Source organism: Nomascus leucogenys, chromosome 21 (assembly GCF_006542625.1).
Source record: "Nomascus leucogenys isolate Asia chromosome 21, Asia_NLE_v1, whole genome shotgun sequence".
Taxonomy (NCBI): Eukaryota; Metazoa; Chordata; class Mammalia; order Primates; family Hylobatidae; genus Nomascus; species Nomascus leucogenys.
The window spans coordinates 54,869,677-54,896,524 of NC_044401.1; the positions used below are offsets into that span (position 1 = coordinate 54,869,677).

The 26,848-nt window shown below is 49.4% G+C and overlaps 1 protein-coding gene across 16 annotated transcripts in view; it reads left to right on the forward strand.

The window, feature by feature from the left end:
* ATP2B2 (ATPase plasma membrane Ca2+ transporting 2) overlaps positions 1-26,848 on the forward strand; it is a 388,078-nt gene that overhangs the window by 323,775 nt on the left and 37,455 nt on the right. For 8 of the 16 annotated variants that reach the window (XM_030801577.1, XM_030801576.1, XM_030801584.1 and 5 more), the window contains 6 exons: positions 711-743; positions 1,894-1,953; positions 7,790-7,831; positions 8,667-8,825; positions 11,432-11,646; positions 15,031-15,273. In XM_030801577.1, the coding sequence (XP_030657437.1) occupies positions 711-743; positions 1,894-1,953; positions 7,790-7,831; positions 8,667-8,825; positions 11,432-11,646; positions 15,031-15,273 (752 nt within the window). The remainder of the gene's footprint in view (positions 1-710; positions 744-1,893; positions 1,954-7,789; positions 7,832-8,666; positions 8,826-11,431; positions 11,647-15,030; positions 15,274-26,848) is intronic. The other 8 variants (XM_030801581.1, XM_030801578.1, XM_030801583.1 and 5 more) reach the window with 3 other exon arrangements.

Sequence of the window (26,848 nt, forward strand, 5' to 3'; positions counted from 1 at the left end):
GGAGAGAGTAAAGGGGTGCTGAGGCTGAAACTGAGGAAAGAGTCCTGACTAAGAGTCCCAGAGGACATAAGGAGAGTGTGCACATGCTGGGTTTGAATCTGTGGTAGGATGGCTGAGCCCTATTCCACAATGACAGCAGTTAGGCAGATCTGAGCGGGTAGGCAGGATGCAGCAGCCTGTACCCATTGTCTTCGCCTCACTGAGTCTTGGGTGAGGGGAAGACGCCCCCAGACTCTTCTATGGGCCAGATCTGTGGTTTTTAAAATGCTAGTAGGGCCAGATCTGTGGTTTTTAAATGCCAGTAGGAAGACAAGCCTCAATTGCCCCAGAAGCACAGTTCAGGGTCCTTTGCTGAGCATGCACCTGCACTCCCATGAGATGGAGATGTCAGAAAAATAGCCTCATGTAGAAAGAAGATGCTGGAATGTGGAAGGGACATGGTAGAGGAAGCCTGGGGGAGCAGCCCAGCATCTCAGGCCACCACGAGCAGCATGGCCTCAGCTGGGCCCCCTCTGTCCTCCCATCCCATCACCTCCACTAGGAACATTGCTTAGAGCCCACCACATGTCCCCATTTCAGAATGACCCTAGGTGTATGGCCATGTGTGTATGCACATGTGTGTGTTTGTGTGTGTGTGTGTGTGTGTGTGCATGGGCAGATGAGGCTGTGTGCTTCTCCTTCATTAACATGTCTCAAAAATCATCACACAGGTGTGAAGAAGGGGGATGGCCTTCAGCTACCAGGTACAGTAAGACACCCTCAGGGTAGATGGGCTTTTAGAAATAGCAGCAGGCTTTGGTCATTGGGCCCTGCCCCTAGACCACCAGCACACAGCTGGAGGAGGCCACATGCCTGAGGGTGGCTCCACCCCCCAGACCCTCCTTTGTGCCCTCGTGTGATGCCAGCCCTGTGGGACAAGCCAACACCCCACTCCACCCTCTTGCCCTTACAGTGCCTCACCCTACCGGCCAATGCCAAGTGGTACCACCCCCAACTCTACACCACCCTTAGCCCTGTGTACCAGCATGCAAAGCTTGCTCGCCATCACAGGACTCTCCCCTCAGGCCCTGCTCTCCCCACCAGCACCCTCAGAGAGCCCATGCCCTCACACAATAGTGTGCTTCACCCAGTAGGGCCTCTTCCTGCCCATAGAACACTATTCCCCACCCCCAAGAAAGAGCAAAAGGTGTGAACTCAGCCATCTCATATCACTTTTAATTTCTAAATTAAGAAAAATTCACTAGTGCCTTTTCCATCCCATATACAAAATGCAACATGCTTGATGTCACCTTTTAAATTTGGGGGGCATCTCACATGAGAGTTCCCAAAGCAGTCTCTGGAATGCCGGTTAAGGAAGGAGGCAGTGGCCTGAATCAAGGGCATGAATCCAGTTAAGTCAAAGTCATCACCATTAGCAAATGTTCTGCCAGAACACCCTGATGCATAGAGATGGTGGTCATGGAGAATACTCATTCTGAGTGGTCCGTGCCCACGCTGCACTGCCTGGTGAATATTTTTCCACTCCTGGCCCCAGTGGGCAGCCAGATCTCCTCATTTCATGGAGCCCTCTCTTCCAGGGGTCTCTCTTGACTGGTTGGACCAGCAGGGTCCAGACCTCAGCACAGACCAGCACCATCCCACCTAACCGCCCTGGTCATCCACCATGCTTTATTTGCAAGACCCTCCATGTCTGAGTTTCTCCCCTTAACCTCTGCGGCATCTCTATGGAACATTTCACCCCCACCCCAAATTTGAGTTTCTTGGTTTCCAAAGGATAATTTTTTTTTTAAGAATAGAGTCATGTTATCTCCCCGCAAGTTGGTTCATGTCTTTGTTGTTGTTGCTTTTCTCCATTGTGACACTGCATTTTCCATCCCTCCCACCCCCCTGCAGCAGCAGACGGTGCGGCAGCTTCAAATGCTGCAGATAGTGCGAGTGCCAGCCTAGTCAATGGTATGTCTCCCACGGCGAGCTCCTGGTCGTGGTTGGATGGGCGTCTCTCACCCCCACCCCAACTTTGGGCTTTCTTTCCTCGTTCTGGACTGCACAGATCTCGGATGTGCATGGGCCGCTGGGACAGTCACCCTCTCACGTGGGGCAGGCGCTTAAGACAGGAGCCACAGCCGGGGGAGTCAGCTCTGCACCCTGTCAGCCTCGCAGCTGCCAAAAAGGTGCTGGCTCCTGCCGGGCCCTTGACTCCCCATGGAGCCCAGACAAGAGACAAGACTTTGGCTTCAGATTGGCTCCCAAGAAGCAGCATCCCACCTGGCGTGGCCCTCTCCTAAGTGTATTCCTGGCCCTGGCTTTGGGAAGAAGGCCTGGGATCCGGGCTTGAGCTGAAGCTGGCATCTGGGTCCCCAGCAAAAGCTCTAGTCCTCGATTCTAAAATTTCCTCAAGGCAAGGGGACCCAGGCCAGGATTCAGCTCCTTGGCCCTGTCCCATAGCATGGCTGAGCCACCAGTAAACAGTTCTTCCTCTTCTCTTTCACGGAGCCAACGGGCAGGGGTTTCGCTTGGGCTCGGGCCTGGTTCTGTCCTTCGGATGTGGACTGGTGTTTCTTGCTATTGCCTGTGCTGGAGCATTTGTCCTGGGTCACAGGGGTGGAGGGTGGGGGAGGGGGCTGCCACTGTGTACTGGGGTCTGCATCTTAATCTCCTTACAAACAGGCAAGAAGGAATTCCATTCACTTGCCCCAAAGCCTTTAGAAGATTTCAGATTTCTATCCCCTTCTGGCTTCAGAGCAACAGACAAGGCTTTTCTTTACTCAGATACCACCCCATCCCCAAATTAGGTAACATAATAGTCCCCCAGGCTACTCCTGAACTGTTGAGAGCCATTAGGGCTCCATCATGAAAACATTGCCCCAGAGGAGCTGAGGGCAGGGGAAAATCTTTTTCCCACCATCTCTGCATACCAGGCACTGGGCTGTGGGTTTCTCATCCATTATATCATATCATTCACTCCTCACCACTCCTGCAAAATATGGAGACTTGTTCCCCGCAGCCTCCCATCCCCTGCCCTAGACCTCTGCCCAAGCCACGTGCATTCAAAGTGACCAAAGATGGAAGCACCTAGTAGGTGTCGGGCTAAGTAAGGCACTTCTGCGAGCAGTGCCTTGCCAAGAAGGACTAATTCTGGTGTGGGTCTATTTCAGGCACAGGAGGAGGAAGGACGACAGCTTGGGGAGTGGGAGGTGTCATGCCTCAGGGAGGGGTGGCTGAGGGTGACAAGGAGAACCCATGTGGGCAAACCCATGGCTGAGAGAGAAGGAACCTGGAGGGGGCACCCACTTTCCCCCCGGCAGTGAGCCTGCTGAGCTTTGTGAACATACAGACCCCATCCAGGCTGGCCAGTCTCAGAAAAAAGGGCAGCCTCACTTCCAAACTGCAGCAGAAAACCCCAAATATCCCAAGAGAAACTGTAGGAAACGTTCATTTCTTGATCACCTACTGTATACCAGGCACTGTTGAAAGCATTTCATATTCACCATCTCATTTAATCCTCATGACACCCCCATGATACAGGTTTTATTGTCCCCACTTTAAAGATGAGGAGACTGAGGCTCAAGGAGACCAAGACACTAGCCTAAGGTCACAGAGCTAGAAAGTAGCAGAGCTGGGATTTGAACCCAGAACCCAGACCTGGCTGGCTCTAAAGTGTGTGCTTCTCCTCCTGATCCAGGATTTCCCAATGGAGTGTGTCTTGTAAGTTTCACAGGGATGTTAAGAGGTCTTCACCCCAAGAAAAGGATTCTGTGGTCAAAGATGTTTAAGAACCACTGGATTGAATTGATCTCTTCCTGGTTACAGAATTAGTCCTGGTTACAGGACTGCTCAGAGCCTTGAATATGCTGGTGTGTAGCGAGAGTTAACAGAGTCACATAGAGTTTCCTAGGCTGATTTGACTGCAAGACCTCTCCTGGCTGAATCCTGTGGGATTGGTCTGCCCCATAATATACTCTGGGAAATAATGCTCTAAGCCATTGCTATTCAAAATGTGATCACAGGACCCAAAGCCTGCACATCACCTGGGAGCTCCTTAGAAATGCAGAATCTCAGACCACACCCCAGACCAACTGAAGGAGAATCTGCATTTTAACAGGCTTTCCAGACTCCAGGTGAGAGCACATTACAGTTGGAGAGGCACAAGGAGGAAGCTTGCCGATTGAGAGAGAATTAAGTGTTCTTTCCCCTCCTTCCTCTGAGCCAGATCACAATGACTTGGATATAGAAAAAAAAAAAAAATTAGGGTGATAATTTTTCCCTTTGACCCTGTTCCCCCAAGCCCCCAACTGAAAAATGGGTGTGGTCCATCCATCTTGGAAGCATTATGATTGCCGTTATTATTTAGTTATTTTTCTTTTACATTTACTAGTGTGTCACTATGTAATATATGACCTGTAATCATGGTTTTAATCACAGTTAATTATACATCATGAGGCCGGGCGCAATGACTCACGCCTGAAATCCCAGCACTTTGGGAGGCCGAGGCAGGTGGATTGCTTGAGGTCAGGAGTTGGAGACCAGCCTGGGCAACATGGTGAAACTCTGTCTCTACTAAAAATACAAAAAAAAAAAAAAAAAAAAAATTAGCCTGTCATGGTAGTGGGCACCTGTAATCCCAGCTACTTAGGAGGATGAGGCAGGAGAATTGCTTGAACCCAGGAAGCGGAGGTTGCTGTGAGCCGAGATCACGCCACTGCACTCCAGCCTAGGAGACAGAGTGAGACTCTGTCTCAAAAAAGAAAAAAAAATTATACATCATGGGCTGGGCACAGTGGTTCACGCCTATAATCCCAACACTTTGGGAGGCCAAAGCAGGAGAATCGCTTGAGGTCAAGAGTTTGAGACCAGCCTAGACATCATAGTGAGACCACATCTCTACAAAAAAAAAAAAAAAAAAATTTAATTAGCTGGGTATAGTAGCACACATCTATATTCCCAGCAACTCAGGAAGCTGAAGTAGGAGGATTGCTTGAGCCCAGGAGTTCAAGGTTGCAGTGAACCAAGATCACGCCACTGCACTCCAGCCTGGGCAACAACAGTAATAACACATCACTACTAACTCCCAATGTTTACACAGTGCTTTTCCAGTGCCTTTCATGAACATCACCTTAGTTGATATCAGCCCATTTCACAGAGGAGAAAATGAAGGCACAGGGAAGAGAAGTGTTGTTTCCCAAGTCTCCCAGGCAGTGGTCTCTCTCCCAGAGCTTGTGTATCAGGTCAGCTTACCAGGAGTCCTCCCAATCCATGTACTTCACACCCATGCCCCTTGTGATGCACAGAGAGAATAGACCCATTTGGAAAAGGTGCATCTGATTCCAGATACAGAGAAGGGCCTCTGAGACCCCACCTGAGGGCTCCATCTTGGACCCCATTCCTAGCTCTCCTGAAATACAGCCCATCTCCAGATCCCACATGGGGCCAAAGCTGGCTGTTCCACCATAGTTCAGGGCCAGGCGAGCACCAGTTTGGCCAGGAGAGCCCCAAATAAGTCCCTCGCTTCTGAGAAACCAGGCCATCTGTGCCTCAGCACTCCCAGAACATCCTTCCCTTCCTCCAGCATATGCATTGGTGATTATTTTTCTGATCACGTGTTCACTATGGAAATAAAAGAGGAAATTGCTAGCTGGGCTTAATGAGTGCACACACCGGCTATTGCATCTGATAATATGCAATGCAAATAAAGGCCCCTTTGAGCCTTCTAAAACCAACTATTGAAGTGGAGTCCCCTGATGCCCCTGAGCCCAGTCAGTAAAATTATTTTAGAAAATAAAAATAATTGTTGTTATTCATTCCTGCTTACTCTAAAAAGCTTTTTTCTCTTGTGTTTTTTAATCCAGTAGAAAGAATTTTACAGTAGAGACACAGGGGTCTTTCACTTTAAAGCCCAGGGTGGGCAACTGATCCTTTGCCATGGGAGGCCATGGGAACAGCTCTGCACTTACCCTTGAACAGACAGTGCTGGGCGAGGTTCGGGGAAGCCACTTCTCCCCTCTGAGTCACCCAGAAAGTGGGCACAGTGACAGTGATGAACTAATCCTGCAGCCATGGGGTTATTCTGAGGATGCTCCTAAATGCAGGCTGCCTCTGAACTTCCCTTGGCCTCAGTTTCCCCATCTATAAAATGAGAGTGATGAAAATCCCTCCTGCCCCACCTTGCAGGGATACTGGGAAGACTGACAAGAGATGACACTTGCAAAAGCCCTTTGAAACTGCAAAAGGCTGAACCGTGCAAGTGATTATTATGAAGGTAACTGGGGCACTCTGGGAGATGAATGTCTCATCCTGTTTTATGAAAGTGGAAGCTGATGAGATTGGGAGATATAAAGCCAGCAGCTAGCTGGTGGTGAAATGAAGACTTCAGGAACCCTGTCCCGGCAGTGCCACCTCAACTTCCCTCCCCTGGGCTCAGAGGGGCTGAGGGGTGTCCATGGTCTCCCTGACGGCAGCTTCTGGAGAAGCAATGGCAGGACGGAAGTAGGCACGCACTTTGGGGCCAGCTCTCCATTTACCCATTGAGACCCAAGCAGCTCATCTCCCTCGCTGAGCCTCAGCTTCTCATCTGTAAATGGGTATAATACAAGCACACCCTTCATAGGTGAGGCTGTGGTGAGGATTAGATGGAATCTCAGAGCCTATGTGTGTGCCCAGCACATGGTGAGCTGGCTGGAATGTGAGCTGTGAGAATCACCGTTGCAGCCATCATCCAAGGGTGGCCAACCTTCTCAGACCCCTCCCAAGGGGGCGAGGCCTGTAGGCAGAGCAGGCAGAGCTCCAGGTGAGCGTGCAGGCCCAGTAGATGGGAGGGTGCTGGTGAAGGCAGGTGTGCTAGGCAAGAGACAGAGGCCTCCATTGCCCACATTGCACACCCAGCCCACAAGCTCCTGGCCAAGGCTGGAGTGGGGGCCTCCCAGGCAGCTCTGATGAGTGTTGGGGAGGGGGGCCAGATGCAGCACCAGGCCCTGAAATGGAAGGGGGTGCCCACTAACACTACTTAGCCTGCTGCTGTAGCCTGAGCCATACCCCTACCAAGGGATCAGCACCCCCGTTGGGGACCAGGGCACTTCACCAAGAACCCAGCCACACTTGAGGTCCCTCGTATACCACCATGGGGACCCCGATCACTCTTTGTTCTGGTCACTCTCAGGGGCATTGGGCAAGGGGTCATCCTTGGGTGGCTTCACACTCTTCAGAAGGAGAAGGAGAAAGATCATCCCTCTTGAAGGCCAAAACTAAGGAACACATTGACCTCAGTGCCTTGTCCAAACTCCTCTCCATTCTAGAAACACTCTCTCTTCTCTCTCTCTCTCTCTCTCTCTCTCTCCTCTCTCATCTGCATGTTTTCTTTTATGGGAAAATGAAAAGGACGTAACTGATCAAGTTTCCCTTTGCCTTCTCTCAACCCAGAAAACACCCAATCAGTCACAAAAAGCTTGGTGTGGGGTCCTGAGTGCTTCTCTGCTGCCTCCTCCTGCAGACTCTAGTCCCCTGCACCCTCTGATCTGTAGCATGCTCAGGGCCAAAAGTATTCCAGCAGAAACCTCCCTCCTGAGTCCCCTAGAGAATCAAGAGTTGCCCGGCTGGCAGGCCCCACAGGTAAGGTGCGGCCAGTCCTGCTCTTGCTTCAGGGCCCTCCCCAGCCCGCATCCCCACACAGAGGGATGCAGTCAGCACAGCCCTCCCTCCATCTGTGACATTAATGTCCGTGGCCTGTTGCGTCTTCGTGATGACCGACCATGTGTTGTCTGTTCTCTGTTGTCTGTTAAAATTCTTTGTCGTGTAGGTAAAATGCAGGATGGCAATGTGGACGCCAGCCAGAGCAAAGGTAACCCTTTTGTATTAACCGGCGTTTGTCGTCCCTGAGGCCCCTCCCCACCGGCTCTGACAGTCACACCAGAGACAGAGACTGGCAAGGGCCAGAGGCAGACACATCCACTCCTACAGGTGTCTGACGACCTTGGGGGTGTAGCTGTGATTTGCATGGTGTCAGCCCAAATAAAGAGGTGTCCACCGGTGAGGAGGGGGATACCCACGGGCCAGCATCTCCCTAGCCTTTGAACTCTGCTCCCCATTCAGCTGAAGACTTTGAGATCCTTAGAGGTTGAGGGGTAGGGAGTTTGGCTCAGTCTCTGTCCAAAATGGTCACGGGCCCTCCAGTCCATCCTGCATGAAGAGGCCACGCCACCTGGGATAGTGACTTGGCTCCCATGGCCACCCTCTTTTACATTCTAAGCCTCCTTTTTTGTCCGTCCTGTCTAGTGGCTACTTAATATCCCATAACACGTCCCAAGGACCAGCTGGGTAGAGCCCAAGCCTGTCTGTCTTGTCTGAATGTGGGAAAGGACAAGGGACCACCTGGGGTAGGACCCACGGCCTTGTTCAGGCTGAGAGGGGGATCCAGGGTAACAGCATCAGTCCCTGCTGTGTCCCACATTCCAGGTCTGAGGCAGTGAGTGCCACTGGGATCCATAGCTCCAGCTGGAAGAGGCAGGCCCCCCATCACAGGACTTCTGCACCAGCTATGCAGGGCTCAGTCCGGGCAGTCAGCACCTACCCTGGGCAGGCAGGGGTGGGCGCCAGCGTCTCCACCCTGTGGGCTGACCTGCATGTGTGTGTCTATGTGTCTGTGTGTATGCACGTGCGTGATCTGCCCCCTGCAGCCAAACAGCAGGACGGGGCAGCCGCCATGGAGATGCAGCCCCTCAAGAGTGCCGAGGGCGGCGACGCTGACGACAGGAAGAAGGCCAGCATGCACAAGAAGGAGAAGTCCGTGCTGCAGGGCAAGCTCACCAAGCTGGCTGTGCAGATCGGGAAGGCGGGTGAGTGCAACAGGTGGGAAGCAGGGGACAGGGCTCACAGGGGGACCCCAGGCAGAGCCCTGCTCCATGCTCGGCCTCAGTTACCTCATCTGCAAAGTGTGGGGCTTCAGTGAGTGCCTGAAGCCCACCTTTCTCTACCACAGCACCCAGTTTGAGTCCTGTGTACAGGAAGCACTCCATTAGCACTCAGTGATACAGAAGAGTGAAGCTCGAGCAAAGCCAAGGCTCTGGTAGCAGACGGCCTGCCTTCTTGTCCGGCAATGGCTGTGAGAACTTGGGAAAGTAACTTCTAGCTCTGAGCCTCTGTATCCTCACCTGTAAAATGAGGATAATAGTTGTCCCCACTTCACAGATTGCTGTGGGAGTTAAAGGAGACTCTGCATACAAAGCATTAGCACTTGGCAGGTGCAGCAGCTGGAGAGGGTGCAGGGCCTGAAGTTCCAAGCAACACGGTCTTTATCCTGAGGACAGTGGGAGCCATGGAAGAGACTTGAGCAGAGGAAGACAAGAATGGGTTTGGGCTTTATCATGACCACCCTGGCCACAGTGCAGAGGAAAAACTGGAGAGGTTGAGGGACAGTGCCAGGAGCACAGGGAGAAACCCATGGTCTGAGCCCCCACACAACAAACTGGGCATCCCAACTAAAGTGGTAACTGCAGGTGATGGCTGGTGACAGCCCCACTGGCCCAGCTGCAAAGTGAGCCCCTGACCCTCTAGCATGGCCTAGGCTTCCCCTCCCGGGTAAGGAGGTAGCAAATGCCAAGGCCTTCCCACCTGGCTGCTCAATCCTTTGTGGCTGTCTCCCCAGCTCTAATTATAGACACCACGGCGCGGAGAAGGGAAGCAGATTACAGGCTTGGCTGTCTATATTTAAACTTGGGGGCCTGGTGACAGCTCCCGGCTGCTGGGAGCTTGGCTTCCGGCCCCTCCGACTGTCAGACAGGGATGGAGCCGGCTCTGAGGCTCCGCAGCTGGAGGTGGGGGTGGAGAGCTATGGGCCCAGGGATTTCCTCTATCCTCTATCCGCCATCGCCACCGCCACAGGCAGTAGACTCCATGGAAACATGGCACTGACAGGGCTGGGAACTAAGCGATGAGAACAACCCCATGGCCTTCAAAGTCCTCACTCTTCTCCCTCCTGCACCTCAGCCCTGCCAAGAATGGAGTTCACAGTCAAGCACTCCTGGGTTCACAGCCCATCTCTGCCTCTCTCTTGGGCCGAATTCCCTGAGATGGGTAGGCAGGGGATCTATTGACAGGGTGCTCTCAGGTGAGACCTGCAAGGGGCACAGGTCCACGCCAGGGAAGAAGCCAGGGGCAGCTGAGATTTCCAGAGAACTCCCAGACTCTCCCGATCCCATGGGAGCTCTGGAGCAACCCAAATCCACACCTGCCCTCCTCTGCTCAAACCTCCTCCGTGACTCCCACTGTCCTCAGGATAAAGTCCATGCTGCCCAGAACTCTAGGGTCTGTTCTACCTCAAAGCAGATGGCTGGGCTTTGGGACTAACATGTCAGCCACTGGATGTTGGCCATCAGGTTAAGATGGGAGTGCATTCCCAGGCACTTCCCGACAAGGGGACCCAGTCACTTTAGCAGGCTCCTCCTCTGTCAGAGTCTGCAGGTGTGAGCATTCTCCACAGCACCTGCAGTAGCACCTGTAGCAGATGGGGGATGGGCATGCTAAACTAAAGAGGAACCCCCAGGGGATCAGGATGGGTCCCCAACTGCGTTCCTACAGTTACAGCATTTCTCTCACCTGTGGCTGCAAGCAAGTCACTTCCCCTCTCTGAGCCTCAGTTTCCTCATCCAAAAAAAAAGCCACCTGCTGTTTCCTCCACATGGAATGTTCTTCCCTAGGTCACCATGCGACTGGTGTCTGCTCAAATATCACCTCCTCCAAGAAGCCTTCCCTGGCCACCCTAGCTAAAGTAACCACTCCCTACCCCTGCCCCCCATGTCACTTTCTATCACATCATCCTGGCCTTTTTCTTCACAGTGTGTAGCATATCTGAAACTGTCTTGTTCATGTATTCGTTTTTTTGTTTCTTGTCTTCCTCCTCCTCTAGAATGTCTGCTCCTCAAGGGCAGGAACTCTTGTCTTCTTTACTGCTGTGTCCCTAGTTCCCAAACTGGGAACTAAGATGTGCCTGGCGTGTCATAGGTGCTCAAAAGGTATTTGTCGAATAAATGAATAAATAAGTGATACCAACTTCACATCATTATTGTGTGAAAGCTCTATGCAAACCATTCCTCATTTATTCACACAGTCACTCGGCACACATCTCTTGAGCACCTACTCTGTGTCGAGCACCTACTCTGTGTCGAGCCCTATGCTGGGCACTTTGCATGCATTCTTACCACATTTGAGCCTTACAAAATCCTGGGGAGGAAATATGCACCCCATTGTACAGAGCAGGAGACTGAGGCTCGGTGAGGATCAAGGTCTCAAGAACTTGCCACAGGTCACAAAGCAAGGAGTAGCAGAGCTGGGAGGTGAGCTGGGGTCAGCCTGACCCAGAGCTCTTTCAGCCAAAGGTTTGGTCCACACCACCCGCAACCTCCACTTCCTGGAACCCCCCGAGCATGTGTCCCTCACATTGCAGGCTTGGTGATGTCAGCCATCACGGTGATCATCCTGGTGCTCTACTTCACTGTGGACACCTTCGTGGTCAACAAGAAGCCGTGGCTGCCTGAGTGCACGCCCGTCTACGTGCAGTACTTTGTCAAGTTCTTCATCATTGGCGTGACGGTGCTGGTGGTCGCCGTGCCCGAGGGGCTCCCTCTGGCCGTCACCATCTCGTTGGCCTATTCGGTGAAGGTGAGAGGGGAGGAGAGCAGGACCAGCCGGCTGATGCAGCTGCAGCTGAGGGCCTGGGGGGATCACTGGGGCCGGTGCTGGGGTTGGGAGATGAATGAAGAAGCCCCATAGACCCCGTAGGAGCTTGGAAGAAGAATATATTCAGGAGCCCAAAACTCGGACGCTTTCATAGAGTCCAGGGGCCTGTAGCAAACCAGAGAGCCTGGCTGAAGAGGCAGCCGTTATTCAGCCCAGCCACACACCGCCTTGCAGGGGTGCAGGCCCAGCATTGCCACATTGTCACCTTTTTCCAAGAGAAGCCAGAAATCTGGACTTAATGTAAACTCTCGTGATTCTTAGACATTGATAATCAACTCAAAAATTTTAACAAAATAATAAAGACATCACCATGCAAGCCAGAATTCATCCTTACCCCACCAAATTTATGCAAAAGTCTGGTGGTCTCAGTCGTAGGCCCCGCGGGCAACTGTAGCGCTTGTAAAACTCATCTCAGAGGTGGCTCCCTGAAGTGTGAGGGGTAAGCCAAAAGCAAAAAGGAAGTCTGATTTCATAGAAGCCTCCTCCCACTGGGAAAGAGGCTAAAAATATAAGAAATTTTTAAGCGGTTAAATGAAGAGCTGGGGTCATGAATGTTTTCCAGGGAAGCTTGGTCTGGGGCCTTTCTAAGTGCTACCCTGATGGCAGAGCTGCACCTCCACCTGCACCCAGGCCGTGACTATCTGCGGTGCCCAGTCACTGCGAGTCTGACCCTACTGGGTCACCCCCAGGTTCTCACACCCGGGTCTCATTTTCTTCCCTTTGCCCCATGTTTTCTCCACCTCAAAGGGCCGGGCATAGGGCTTCTGTTTCCCAGTGCCCCATGCCAGGATGTCCCTGCGAGAGTGGAGGCGTGGCCATGTTTATAAACGAGGCATTCACTCTGAGAAATTGGCAGAGCCTCCGGAGGGCATGGTGAGCATCAGTTTCCAAGCTGGAATTTGGGCTGGGCTCCCTGATGTAATTTCATACAGAAAAGTGATCTCCAGACAGGTGCCAGAAAGTGGCAGTTCTGTGTAACAAATACGGCCCTTATCGTCTTCCTGTTTTAGGGTTCTTGAAGAAACTCCATCCCCACAAACCAGAGCCCAAACAGGTCACAACAAGAGGCTACTTTGGGACCCGGGGACAGCAGAGGGTGGCTGTTATAGAGCCATAAGTAGGGGGCCTCCACAGCCACTTCACTGAGCCTGGGGATGTCCCTGAAAGTTGCACAGAGCTGGTTTGGGAGAATCATATACAGATGCTTTTAGGCCTCTGCGCCTTTTGCAGTTCATATCTCTGGCACCGCTACCTTCGCTCATCTTAGGTAGTGTTAAAGTTAGGTACTTTTACAGTCACTTGATAAACTTAGGAGAGCACCCCAACACAGGAGAGGCAGACTGTGGCCTCTCTGAGCCTGGACCTGGGAGCCACCATCAAGAGCACAAAGACGACTGACCACTTAGATCAGCACTGCCCAAAAAGAGACAGAATGTGAGCCACATGTGCAATTTTAAGTTTCCTAGTAGCAGCCAGACGTGGTGACTCATGCCGGTAATCCCCAGCACTTTTCAGAGGCCGAGGATCACTTGAGCCCAGAAGTTCAAGATCAGCTTGGGCAAATAGTGAGACCCCATCTCTACAAAATAAAATAATTTTTAAAAAAGAAAAAATTCCTAGTAGCTACATTATTTTTAAAAAGTAAAAAGAAACCAGTGAAGTTAATTTTAATAATATAATTTACTTAACCCAGTATGTCAAATCCAACATTATTATCCAAATTATTATCAATCCAATATGTGATCAATATAAAAATTAAAAATGAACTACTACTTTTACATTTTTTCATAATATCCTCTAAATCTGATGTGTATTTTGCACTCACAGCACATTTCACTTCAGAATAGCCACATTTCAAGTGCTCAGTACCCCATACGTGTAGTCACAATACATGTGACTACCATATTGGACAGTACGGACTTAAAGGTTCTTGAGCCCAACAGACAAACCCTCTTCAGAGAGTGCAGGTGGGCTGAGGCCCAATAGAAAGGTCCAGGCTGTGAGGTTAAGTGGAGGTAGGTTCAAATCCCAGCTTTAAACCCCTCCAGGTGTGTGATCCTGGTCAGGTCACTTTGCCTAGATTTCTTCAGTTGCCAAAATGGATTACCAGAATCTTTTCATGTGCCACAGAATTCTTAAAACATCGGACAAGAAGTAATTCGCAACAAGGCTTTGCGAACTGTAACATGTGTTGCAAATTCAAGTTGCTGTTGATCATTCAACATGCATATATTATTACTATTATCACAAGTTACAGTAGGAGAAACTGCAAGAGAATATAATCCTACTAATACTCATTTTTAGTAACATAAAGCTCTATTAAAATTATTCTAACTACACTTCTTTTTTACCCTGGTTATAAAGAGTTATAATGAGGAGCAAAAATAAAAGAAATCAAATTCCTAGGCACAGCCTAGAACTCTATCTGATTCAGCTACTATGTCAGGAGGGCCTGCATGAAGAACAGTATTTCCTTGAGAATTACTTCATTTGCATTACTCGTTTGAGAACCTAGAAGAAGGTATGAGTGTGGAGTTGGGCCAGAGAAAAAAGAAGGCAGATAGAAGAAAATATTGTTTATAGGAATATTCCGTTTTTGTTATAAATTTCAAAAAAAAAGGATGTTGATATATACAAGATGTACCTAGTCCTGCATGGTAGCTAATAGTTGATATGTTTTCTTTTTCCCTTTTGTGTATATATATTTTTTAAAGAAATGTGTGGTTTTTATTATGCAAGTGATATATGTTAGTCATAGAAAAGACAAAAATCTGTAATTCTATCACTTAGCAATAATGACATTAATACTTTGATATTTTTCCAGATATTTTCCTGTATCCTAATTTATTTACTTTTGGTAAAATTAAAATGAGAACGAAAGCCAGGCACCAGTGAAAGATGGTACGTTTGAGAAAATTCATGACCAAATAAGGAATAGTTACTTATGTTAGTCTATAAGAAAAAAATATTTAAAATACTCAGAGAGGGACCAACCTTATTTGTCTTTCCCCCCTTTTTCCCATAAAGAATGTAGATTACTTCTATAATCCAAATTAATAAATTCAATTAATTGAGTCTTTTAAATGGTTCAGATACTAAAAGAGAAAGAAAAGGGCCACGCACAGACAAAAGAAGCCCAGGTGTAGGAGGCAGCAGCAACCAAGATCCTTTAGAAGTGCAGGAAGCAAAGGGGCAGGCTGCGGTGGCTCTGCCTTATTTACTGCATGTTTACCTGGTGCCTCCAGGTACCGCATGCTCCCCAGCCCCTCTCCTCACTGTTGCCCTCTCACCTGCCCCTTCTCCCAGAAAATGATGAAGGACAACAACCTGGTACGCCACCTGGACGCCTGTGAGACCATGGGCAATGCCACAGCCATCTGCTCAGACAAGACAGGCACGCTGACCACCAATCGCATGACAGTGGTACAGGCCTATGTCGGTGATGTCCACCATAAAGAGATCCCCGACCCCAGCTCCATCAACACCAAGACCATGGAGCTGCTGGTCAATGCCATCGCCATCAACAGCGCCTACACCACCAAGATTCTGGTAAGTAGGTACCAGGCACATCCACCACCAGACGGAGCAACATCCATGGGATGGTACAGAGGTACTGGGCAGGTTGAGCAATGTGATTCATAGTCTCAAATCTTGCTAATATATTTTGGTATGGTCAGATAGTAAGCAACATGTTTCTGTTTGACTTAATATACTATTAATATTGCTATAATGTTTGTGTGACAAAGAAACCTTTATCGTTAATTATGTTTTTTATATCCTGTCATTGAACCCCCACTCCCCCTGCCCACACACACACAAACTTTTTATTTGTGTGCTTTTGCTGCATAACAAACTACTCCAAAACTTAGTGACTTGAAACAAACTTGTATATTTCACTCAAAGTCCTGTGAGTCAGCAGTTCAAGCTGGGCTCAGCTGGATGGTTCTTCTGGTCTCAGCTGGGCTTCCTCCTGCATCTGCAGGGGTTCACGTGGACATCTCTGCTGATCTTGGCAGAACTGTAGGCTGACTTGGCATGGCCTCAGCTGGGCTGGCTCATCCCTGCCCTGTGTGGTCTCACCTCCTCCAGCAGGCTAGCCTGGGCTTGTTCACATGGCAACAACAGGCCTCTAAAAGAGAGCAGAAGTGTGCAAGTTCTCTTGAGGCCTGAACCGCCACGTTGTCACTTTTTGCTGCATTCTCTTGGCCAATGTAAGTCAGGAGGCCAGCCCAGATTCACACAGTGGTAAAATAAATTTCACCTCTTGATGAGAAGTGCTGTAAGGACATGGATTCAGAAAGGAGAATAATTGTGGCCATTTTCACAGTCTACCACTGATGATGTTGTTGTTGTTAATAGTAGTAATATTATTCATTTTGATAAGAAAAACTCTCAACTTACTGTCTCAGCTAAGCTGCCTAGACTTACCACGCAGTAAACCCTATCTGGTTTAGAAGCACAGGTTGCCCCTTTGTAATTAACCAGCACTGGATGAAGAGAAACCCAAAGTTCGTCCATCCAGATGTCTATCAGCTCCCAGATGTAGAGTGTTTCTGCCTTGTGAGCATCTGGTGATCAGCTAAGCTTTTTTGTTTACCCTCCCAATGTGCTGAGCCCTGACCTCCTCCTCCTCCTTCTGCCCCTGAGCCAGCTGCAACCTTCTCTATCAGGTTGGGTTTGTAGGAGCTGCTAGCAGCTTTATCGAAATGGGAAAGAGAGCATGAGTCAGCAGCAAAGAGCCAAGGGCTGGTAGGGGAAGGAGGAGGAGGCGGCTCCTGCACCCTCTACAGCAGCCGAGCAGCCACCCACATCATCCTGGAGCAGCAGGCTAAGGGAGGCAGAACTGACAACGGGGAAAGTAGGTCAGAGGACCTGTGTAGACGGTGATAGAGAACCCTGAGGGTGATGCCAAACACGACGATGTTTTTGTCTTCTTCCCCCACCCCACCCAATTTGGGAATCAAGGGAGATCAGCCATGCTTTATCTTGCTCCCCAGGCCTTCCTAAAATAACTGGGATGCTGATAATGATCTCCACCTGCAGACGTGGCAGAGAGGGGAACAGGGCAATTCCCAGAACGGGCTTCAGCCATGTGGGCACAGCTCTGTGGGGTGGGCTTGGATTGAGATGTGTGTAATGCAATTATAGTCAAAAAGAATTCTTGGGATCTGCCAGGAAGGCTGAGGAAACCTCTCCACAGTGATGAGTCTCAATTAAGCAGTGCTTTATAGCACTGGAGGCAAAGCTGAAATGTCATTCCCAGATATCGGTGGATTGAATCTGTTCAGGTGGCATAAAGGACAGGGGTCAGTTGGTCCATCTGAGGAGGTGCAGCTGCTGAGGCTGGAGAGAGGTCAGGGACCTGGGAACTGGGGTCTTTGGTTTGTAACCCAGGCCAGGTCCCTTACCTCTCAGGCACCAGAGTCCCCTCTGTGCCTGGAACCCTGGCATCGTAGATACCTGCGCCTGTCTTTCTGGGTCTTTCTTGTAAGTTCCCTGGCCACATTATTCTCTTTGCTGGGAGCTGACAGCCATCAACGTGGGAAGGACAGCAGAGCCTCTGTGTGACTGGGTAGTGGTTAAAACTTGGACTCTGGAGCCAGACTGCCTTCGTTCAAATCCCTCACCAGCTGTATGAATATAAACAAATTATTTAACCTCTCGGTGCCTCAGTTTCCTAGGGGAGGGGGAGAATCTTGGATTGTTGTGAGGATAAAGTGAGTTAGTTAATGGAAAGTGCTTAGCACACAGCACTCAGTAGGACTAGTATTGTTGTTATTCAGCAATAAAATCACCCACTGAAAGGGGATTCTGTTTGTAGCAATGCAGAGGTTAACAAATAAAGAGAGCAGAGACATCAGGGCTAGAGAGGCAAAGGCTATTGCCCAAAACCATTCAACCAATTAGCGGCAAAGCTGACCCATGGATACTCTAAAGCTAGCTGTTGAGGCAGATGTCCAGACTAGGTTCTTGTTCATAGATACCAACCCTGCAGCACCTCTAGCCTACAGTCTGCTTGGGAAGAAAGGTCTGGGGTCCAGAGGGTGGGCACACCAGGGCCTGCCAGCCATATGGGGCAAAAGGCCTCTCAGGGGCCCCCCTTTCTAGGCTCAGACGAATACTGAGAAAAGGATCGAGCTGCTCCACTCAGGGCAGACATCTGGCCACCCTCCAAACCAGGACAGGAAATCTAGATTTCAGGACATTCTGAAACCATACAAGAGGAGACAGGGCAGGAAGGACATGCAATGTCCACCAGCTTCACTACCCAACAGCTTTAATTGGGAAATGAGCCTAGACTGGGAAAATAAGACCCTGGGCAGGGCTGGGCTCCCATATGCTGTATTTCCCCCTCCACAAGGAGGCCAGTTCCTCTGTGTCTTCTTGCTGTCTGATGCCAGGCTGTGGGCTTTTTAAGAGCCGGAGACAGCTGAGTCTTCTCTCATCCCCCTCAGATAGACTTTTGGGAAGTGGTAGGTGGATGGGTGATGTAAGTGAATGGACTGATGAATAAATGTGTAGATGAGTAATCAATGAGATGAGAGATAGGTAGGGAGAAGGGGGGATGGATGGATGAGTGGTGGGTAGGTAGATGGATGGGTGGATGGATGAATGAGTGGATGGATGGATTGATGGATGAATGCATGGATGGGTGGATGGATGAGTGGGTGGATGAATAGATGGGGGGATGGGGGATGGATAGATGGATGGCAGTCAGGTGGATGGATGGGTGGATGGATGAATAGATGGATGGATGGGTGGATGTGATCGTTGGTAAATGGATGGATGGATGTGTTCGTTGGTGGATGGATGAGTGGATGCATGGATATATTGGCTGGTAGGTGGGTGGACAGATGGATGGATGGGTGGATGGATGGATGGATGGGTGGATGGATGGATGGATGGATGGATGGATGGATGGATGGGATGGGTAGACGTGTTGATTGCTTGATGGAATGGAATGGTGGATGAATAGATGGATGGATGAATGGACGGATGGATGGATGAATATGTGAATAAGTGGATGGGTGACTATGAATTTATAGGAGTCTTAAGGCAGGACTGATGTCTCTACCTTCTACTTTTTTGGTCTTGTGTGGCAGCAAGAAGCAGGAGTTGGCCTTGGATCCAGTCCCATGGCCAATACCAGTGCTCTCTCACTACCTCCAGCTTGTTGAGCTGGTCTCTTCCACAACTACCCTCAGCCATCCAGGCAGCACTGATCCATAGACCTCCCAATTAGCTGATGTCTTTTACTGAAAAAAAGAGTATTTGCAAGGATAGATTGCAAGGTCTACAAGATTCACAAACCGTAGAGACCACCTAGTTCAGCCTCCTCAGTTTACTCTGAGAAATGGGAAGGGATTTGTCCCAAGTCACCCCATGGGTTAGTGAAGTTAGAATCCAGGTGTTCCAATACCTAGCTAAGGAAGCAATGGTTAAGAGGTTTGGCTCTAAAGTCCGACAGACCAGGTTGATATCCCAGCCCCAAAACACTCATCACCTGTGTGACCCTGAGCCAGTTAGTTAACCTCTCTGAGCTTCTGTTTTTCAGTCTATAAAGTGAGCATATCATTATTGCTAACATTTACTTAGCTAGGCTCAATGCTGAGTGCTTTCCCTACCTTGCTTTGTATGACAACCCACAGAGTGGGTGACACCACACCCCAAAGCATAGATAAGGACCCTGCAGTTGGAGCAGTTAGGGCACATGCCAAGAGTACCCGAGCAGATCTGAGGCCAAGTCAGATCTGAGGCCAGGTCCCTGCTACTCAGGGCAGAGCCACACCTCTGCCATGAGGCTGTTTGTCTGAGGGCTGTTGTGAAGCTTAGACCAGCTGAGGTGTGTACAGCACCCTGCACAGTGCTTGACACAGAGCAGGCAGGCGCTCATCCATGGCAGTCATTACTCTGTTTCCCTCTGCTGCTCTTTCTGAGCGTTCCCCTCTGTAGTTTGCTATGCCAGCCACTGTCTTTCTTGACCCTCAACATCCCCTTCAGGTCAGCTGGCCAAGTAGGACCATTCCCATCTCGCAGCTAGGAAAACCGTGCTGCAGAAACAGAAGGGAACCTGCCGGGGTTGCTCCTCACCACCAAGTGGCAGAGCTGGGCCAGAGAATTCTGGAGGAATTCACCAAGCAGGCAGGGGGCAAGAGTATTCCAGGCAGGGGGCATGACCCTGCAAGGGGCCAGAGATCTTAAGATGTGTAGCTCACTTAGGAAACATGGTGATTTGTGGCCTGGGCATTTCTGCAGGGCCAGAATGACAAGAGGTGAGGCTGGGAGAACTGGGGGGAGCCAGTGGTAGCAAATAAGCCCCTAATGGGCTTTCTCCTCCCAGCGCTCAGAAGAACCACCCCAGGCACGGGTGGAGGGTGGTGCGAGGGCTGAGGCTGCAGGCTGGGAGGCATCTCAGGGGCCCAGCCCCACCCTGTGCCCCATCCTTTCTGAGAATGGCAGAGCCTTTTTTCTTTCCATTCTTATTTCTAATCATCAGTAACTAAACTTGCCCTCGGAGGGAAGCTGCGTGAATCATCTTTTAGTCAGAAATTGCTTCCCTGCCTCAGAAACCCTGGCACACCCTCAGATTCCCTTTGTGGTCTCCAGTGCTTTGTACGTCAAGACTTCCACTAGCAGCTCTGGCTGCCCTGCTGCTCCTCCGAGCCACAGCTGAGCTTTCAGATGGAAATAGCTCTTTCCTCCACTCTGGAGGCACCACGCTTCCTTGGAAAAACATCCCCCTGTTCTGCCCATGTCTGTTCTGTGTACTGAAACCACCCGAGCGGACTTAAGTTTTCTACTTCACTAGACCTCTTTTAGAGGAGGTTGATACTACAGTTGACATTTTAACTATTAAACTGAGGATGGGCACTTGTGGAGCTGAACTGTTGGGAGTTTATGGCATATTTCTGAAACATAAGCTATTGAGAGAAAAATAAATCTCCCTGGAGCCCCCGAAGTGGTTCTGAAGGAAGGATTCCCCCTGCAGGATGGTTTTCCTGAACAGATAAGCCAAGCTTCGCTTGGTGAAGCCCCAGGTCCCCAGCACACCCCATTCTACATGGAAGTGGCCACAAGGCCAATAACCCCAGAAGGGAGGAGGGTTGGCTGTGTTGTATTTCCCATAAATCTTAAAACCTAGCAGATAGTAGGGAGGGCCGAGGAGAAAGGGGAAGAAGGGAAGCAGAGACAGCCCTTGAATTCAGATCTCCTGAGGCCAAACCCAGGGCTCGATCTAATATTCGAGTGAGCCTCAAAGTCCCCCTAAGCCAGGCCATACCCCGAGACTGGGCTCCAGCCAAGCCAAGAGGGTCAGAAGGCGTGGAAAGGCGTAGAAGATACTGGAAGGGACTTAGCAGGGCACTGAGGTCGGGAGGCGGGCCATGGGGTATGTGAAACAGCAGGGGCCTGGGTGTTGAATTCAACGAGGGTTTTGCTTTTGGTTTTTTTTGCAAACACTGTCTCTGGAAGAAGAGTTTAAAGGAAATCACTCCAGATGGGGAATTCCAGTTTTTAACAGAGCTGTTAGTCCTTTCACCCTCATATGCACACAGTGACACATACACACATACCACACACACCACGCATACACCACCCATCATGCACATCCAGCACACAACACACACCACTCACCACACACATCACGCAAACACACAACACACATACACCGCCTACCACACACAACACACAACACACACATCACACAAACACACAACACACATATACCACCTACCACACACATACAACACACAACACACACATACAACACCTACCACACACATACAACACACACCACATACACAAAACACACTACTCATCACACACACCGCACATACACCACCCATCATGCACATACAACACAACACACCACTCACCACACACATCATGCATCACACAGCACACATACCACCTACCACACACACAACACACACATCATACAAACACACAGCACACATATACCACCTACCACCTACCACACACATACAACACACACACAACACTTACCACACATATAACACATACAACACACCACACACATACACCACCTACTATGCACATACAACATACACCACACATACCACTCACTACACACACCACATACACCACACATATAACAACACACACACAACACTCACAAAACAGACAACACATCACACACACCACACCACACATACACCACTCATGAGACACATCACTTATCACACACATAACACACATACACCACCTACCATGCACATAACAACACACACTACATACACAAAATATATACACCACTCATCACGCACAACATATACCACATTACCACACAAAAAAACACTAACCACACACAACACACCACACACAACATACACACACCACTCACTACACACAATACACATCACAAACACATCACACATACCACTCACTACACATACAACACACAGACCACACGTCATGCACATACAACACTCACCACACACACAACATACAACATCACCACACACATACACATACACATCCACTCATCACACACACTACACAACACATATACACCACATATCACACACATCAAACACACAACACATGTACACCACCTACTGTGCACATACAACACACACACAGCACATACAACACATACACTATACCAGTACATACCATACACATACAGTGCACAACACACATGCCACATACACAACACACACCATGCACCACACACATACCAAACATACCACAGACACACAGACCAAACACATCATATACACACACACACACACCACACAGATACCAAGTACACTACACATGTACACACACCACAGACACACACCCCATGCATCACACAGACACACACACACACACACCCTGCACTGGTGAGCTGGGGAAGGCTCCTGGGAGTCTACTCTCCCGGAGGGCAGCGCCTCTGCATTCCAGGGGGCTTCTGTTGTCCCGGACACCCGCACCCACCTCCCGCCCTCCCCGCCTCTGGGGAAGACCCCGGGGCTCACTGGCCCTGCGCAGCCACCTCACTCTCCTCAAAAGCCAGGCCTTTAGAAGATGATTCTGGGAACCAAGTTCTGCCAAAATTTCGTGCCACCTGGCGTCCTGTTGGCAGCACCCCACACACAAACACAAAATTATTCATTGATTCACTGGACAAATGTTCACTGGAGGCCCTATGGCACTGGTGGGGTGGGGATGTGGGCGTGAATGAGGCAAACTGCCCTGCCCTAGTGACTCTGAGCCAGTGGTCTCTGCCAGGGAGAGAGGCAGGCTTCTGGGGGAGGTGCTCTGTGGGCTCAGGGCCCAGACCCCCTGCTTCGGCTCCTAGCCAAGTAGACCCTTCCTTGCCATGCAGCCTCGCCTCTCCTGGCCTCAGTTGTGCATGACTGTAAAATGAGAGGAAGAACAGCCACTGCCTCGCAGGCAGCTGTGAGCCTATGATAAGATGATGCATGTGAGGAGCTCAGTAGAGTGGTGAGCGCAAAGCAGGCATTTGGGGAAACGGGCATGACTGCAGCTGTTGAGGTTGGGCCTCCAGGCATCAGGGGAGACGTCATTGCTGATGCCTGTCCTTAAAGGATACTGGCTAGGTCACCAGAGACAGCCAATTAGCATAAAGTTGTTTTCTAATGGCCTCTTAGAAAAATCATCACATTGCAGTTACTGCAGTTTACCATGCTATGGGGTTCATTTGGGAGCTTTTTTATTTTTTTATTTTTATTATTATTATCATAATTTTTTTTTTCCCAAGATGGAGTCTTGCTCTGACGCCCAGGCTGGAGTGCAGTGCCACAGTTTCGGCTCACTGCGACCTCGGCCTCCCGGGTTTGTGTGATTCTCCTGCCCCAGCTTCTCGAGTACCTGGGATTACAGGTGCCTGCCACCACTCCTGGCTAATTTTTGTATTTTTAGTAGAGACGGGGTTTTGACATCTTGGCCAGACTGGTTTCAAACTCCCAACCTCAAGTGATCCTCCCGCCTCAGTTTCCCAAAGTGCTGGGATTACAGGTGTGAGCCACCACACCCGGCCTGTTTGGGAGCTTTTTAAGTTATTTTTTATTTTAAAAATTTACATAAAATATATATATACCATAAAATTTACAAACTTGACCATTTGCAAGTATATAGTAGTATTAAGTACATTCACATTGTTGTACAACTCATCTCCAGAACTCTTTTCAGGTTGCAAAACTAAAACTCCGTACCCGTTAAATGGTAAGTTTCCATTCCCCTCTCCTCCCATATCTGGCACACACCGTTCTACTTCCTTTCTTTTTTTTTTTTTTTTTTTTTTTTTTTTTTTTTGAGACAGAGTCTCGCTCTGTCGCCCAGGCTGGAGTGCACTGGCGCGATCTCGGCTCACTGCAAGCTCCTCCTCCCAGGTTCACGCCATTCTCCTGTCTCAGCCTCCCGAGTAGCTGGGACTACAGGTGCCTGCCACTGTGCCTGGCTAATTTTTCGTATTTTTAGTAGAAACAGGGTTTCACCACGTTAGCCAAGACGGTCTCAATCTCCTGACCTCGTGATCCGCCCGCCTCGGCCTCTCAAAGTGCTGGGATTACAGGCGTGAGCCACCGCGTCCAGCCCACCATTCTACTTTCTGTCTATAAATCTGACTGCTCCAGTAGCTCATATAAGTTGAGTCATACAGTTTTTGTCCTTTTGTGACTGGTTTATTTCACTTAGCATAATGTCCTCAAGATTCCTTCATGTGGTAGCATGTATCAGAATTTCCCTCCTTTTTAAGGTTGAATAATAGTCCATCGTATGGATAAATCACATTTTGTTTATCCATTCATCTGTCGATGGACACGTTGGTTGTGTCCAACTCTTAGACTTTGTGATTAATGCTGCTTTGAACATGAGTATACAAATATTTCTTTGAGTACCTGTTTTCAATTATTTGGGGCATATTCCCCAGAATCAAACTTTCTGGATCATATAGTAATTTCATGTTTAATTTTTTGAGGAACTACCATACTGTTTTCCATAGTGGCTGTACCATTTTAGATTCCCACCAATAGTGCACAAGAGTTCCTGTTTCTCCACATCCTCACCAACATTATTTTTTGTTTGTTTCTTTTTTTTTTAATAGTAGCCATCTTAATGGATGATACATGCTATGGTTTTTCTTAATCCCATTTTTGCAAATGTTATCCATAACTTGTAGCTCTTCAAGTCATCATTCATTGATCTTAGCTCCATTCACTTCCCAGCATCCCAAAACAAGAGCACGAATTGTCCTCTCAAAGGTACGATCTCAAAGGCACCAAGCATTCCCTAAAGGCCCAACACCATGCAGAGAAATGTGCTGGACCAAGCTGGAACTGGAATCAGGGGCTTTGGGGCAGTCCCAGGCCTGACCCTCTGCAGGTCCCTGACTGGGAGCAAGTCCCTTTTCTCCCCGGGGCCTGTTCTCCATCCCTCAAAACAGGAACAATACCAATGCCTTAACTCCCTTACAGAGTTGGAGCCCTGGAGATAAAAAGGCTCATGGAAATTCTACAGCAGGAGCAAAACTTCTGGGTTTGTCAGGATCTTAAAAAGCCAAAAGAGAAAAGGGGAGGGTCCCTGATTCCTAGTAATGCATGTAGGCGATTTCAGAGCTCAAGTTCATGGAAACAAATTGAATTACGGAGGAGGCAGCTCTGCCATTTGCAACCACGGATTGTTTGAAATCCTTTTAGAGGAAAATTAAAATATTTCACAGAGGGTAATAAAATGCTGGGTGTTTTGCACGCATGACTGCTCAGCTCTCTTGGGCAAATAAGTAATTAGGCATTTTTATTTAAGTCCTCTGTGTCGTCATTTTCTTTCATTAGTAGAGGGAGAAAAAACTATTATGGAAAATACATAAAACTCTGGAAATCAACAGAAAGTTAATTATAAAATTGCAAATATATATATGTGTGTGTGAGAGTGATATATATATGTATAGCACATAATAATAGCATACTGCAGAGAGAAAGGGAAGATCTTAGAACTTATTTTCCCAAACTTCAGACATGGGAAGCTGTGTCAAATATTCCTCTGCTTCTTAGTAAAACCTGTCAAAGAGCTTGGGAGTGGGGCATTTTTCAAGGCACAGGATGCCTTAGGTCAGTATGGCTGTGGGAGCCCGGGAGGTGCTCTGAGCCTTGCTCCCTATCCACAGCCCCCGTACCATCCACCGAGGGACCTGCAGTTCTTCCTCACTCTACCCTCCCTCACCACATCCACTTTAAGGAGAGGGTTGATATTTCTCTGCGCTAGAAAGCATGTGCTCCAGCCTCTCCATCTTACAGATGGGGAAACTGAGGACCTGGTTTAGGTTCAAAGGCTCTTTTTTCTTCCTATGCATCCCCAGGTCTCTGGACCACTGCGTGTCAATGCCTGTATTCCCCCCATGTGAATCGGGTCTGTTCCTTGGGCCCAAGCCCTAGCTGCAGAAGAGGGAAGAATAGGCCAGGGATATATCCAGTTGCTGACAGAGGGTCTGCCCTGTCCCTGCACAGCCAGTCCATGCTGACATCTTCCTGAGTCCACCTTCTTCCTGCCTGGGCTGCTCTTTTGGGTAATACGAGGGAGACTGAGGATGAGGATGCAGAGGGCTCCTTGTGAGAGGTTCATCTGGTACTTCAGGGGGACACAGGCGTGTTCATAGCTATTTTGTCTTCAGAATCTCTCTAGAGTTTGGGTTTATCTCTGGTGTCTTTCACCACCCCTGAAGCCAGCTCCATCTGAGTCGCCTGTATGAATATTATTAAGTGGCATGAGTGGGTGTGTGCGTTGGGGTCGGGGGGTGCACGTGGGAGCCACCTACAAAGCCGCACTTTCACAGCCTCCTGTGAATCCCACATCAGTGCCCATATGGAAGCATCTCGTCCTTACCATTAACCAGTCTCCCTCACCACTCTGGTCTGCATTAAGCCATCTAGCAAACAGTTAATAAGCACCTGCTGTGTGCTGGGCTTTGCACTGACCCTGAGAACCCAGAGAGGAATAGAATGCAGCTTGTTTACGTGAGGGAAGAAAGACTCACATGGCAGTTTTCAAAAACAAGGAGATATTTGAGCTGGTCTTTAAAGGACAAGAGGCAGTTTGCCTGGCAGGGAAGGGAGAGGGACCCACCTGGGAGGAGCAGCAGAGGTGAAGGCACAGAGGCATG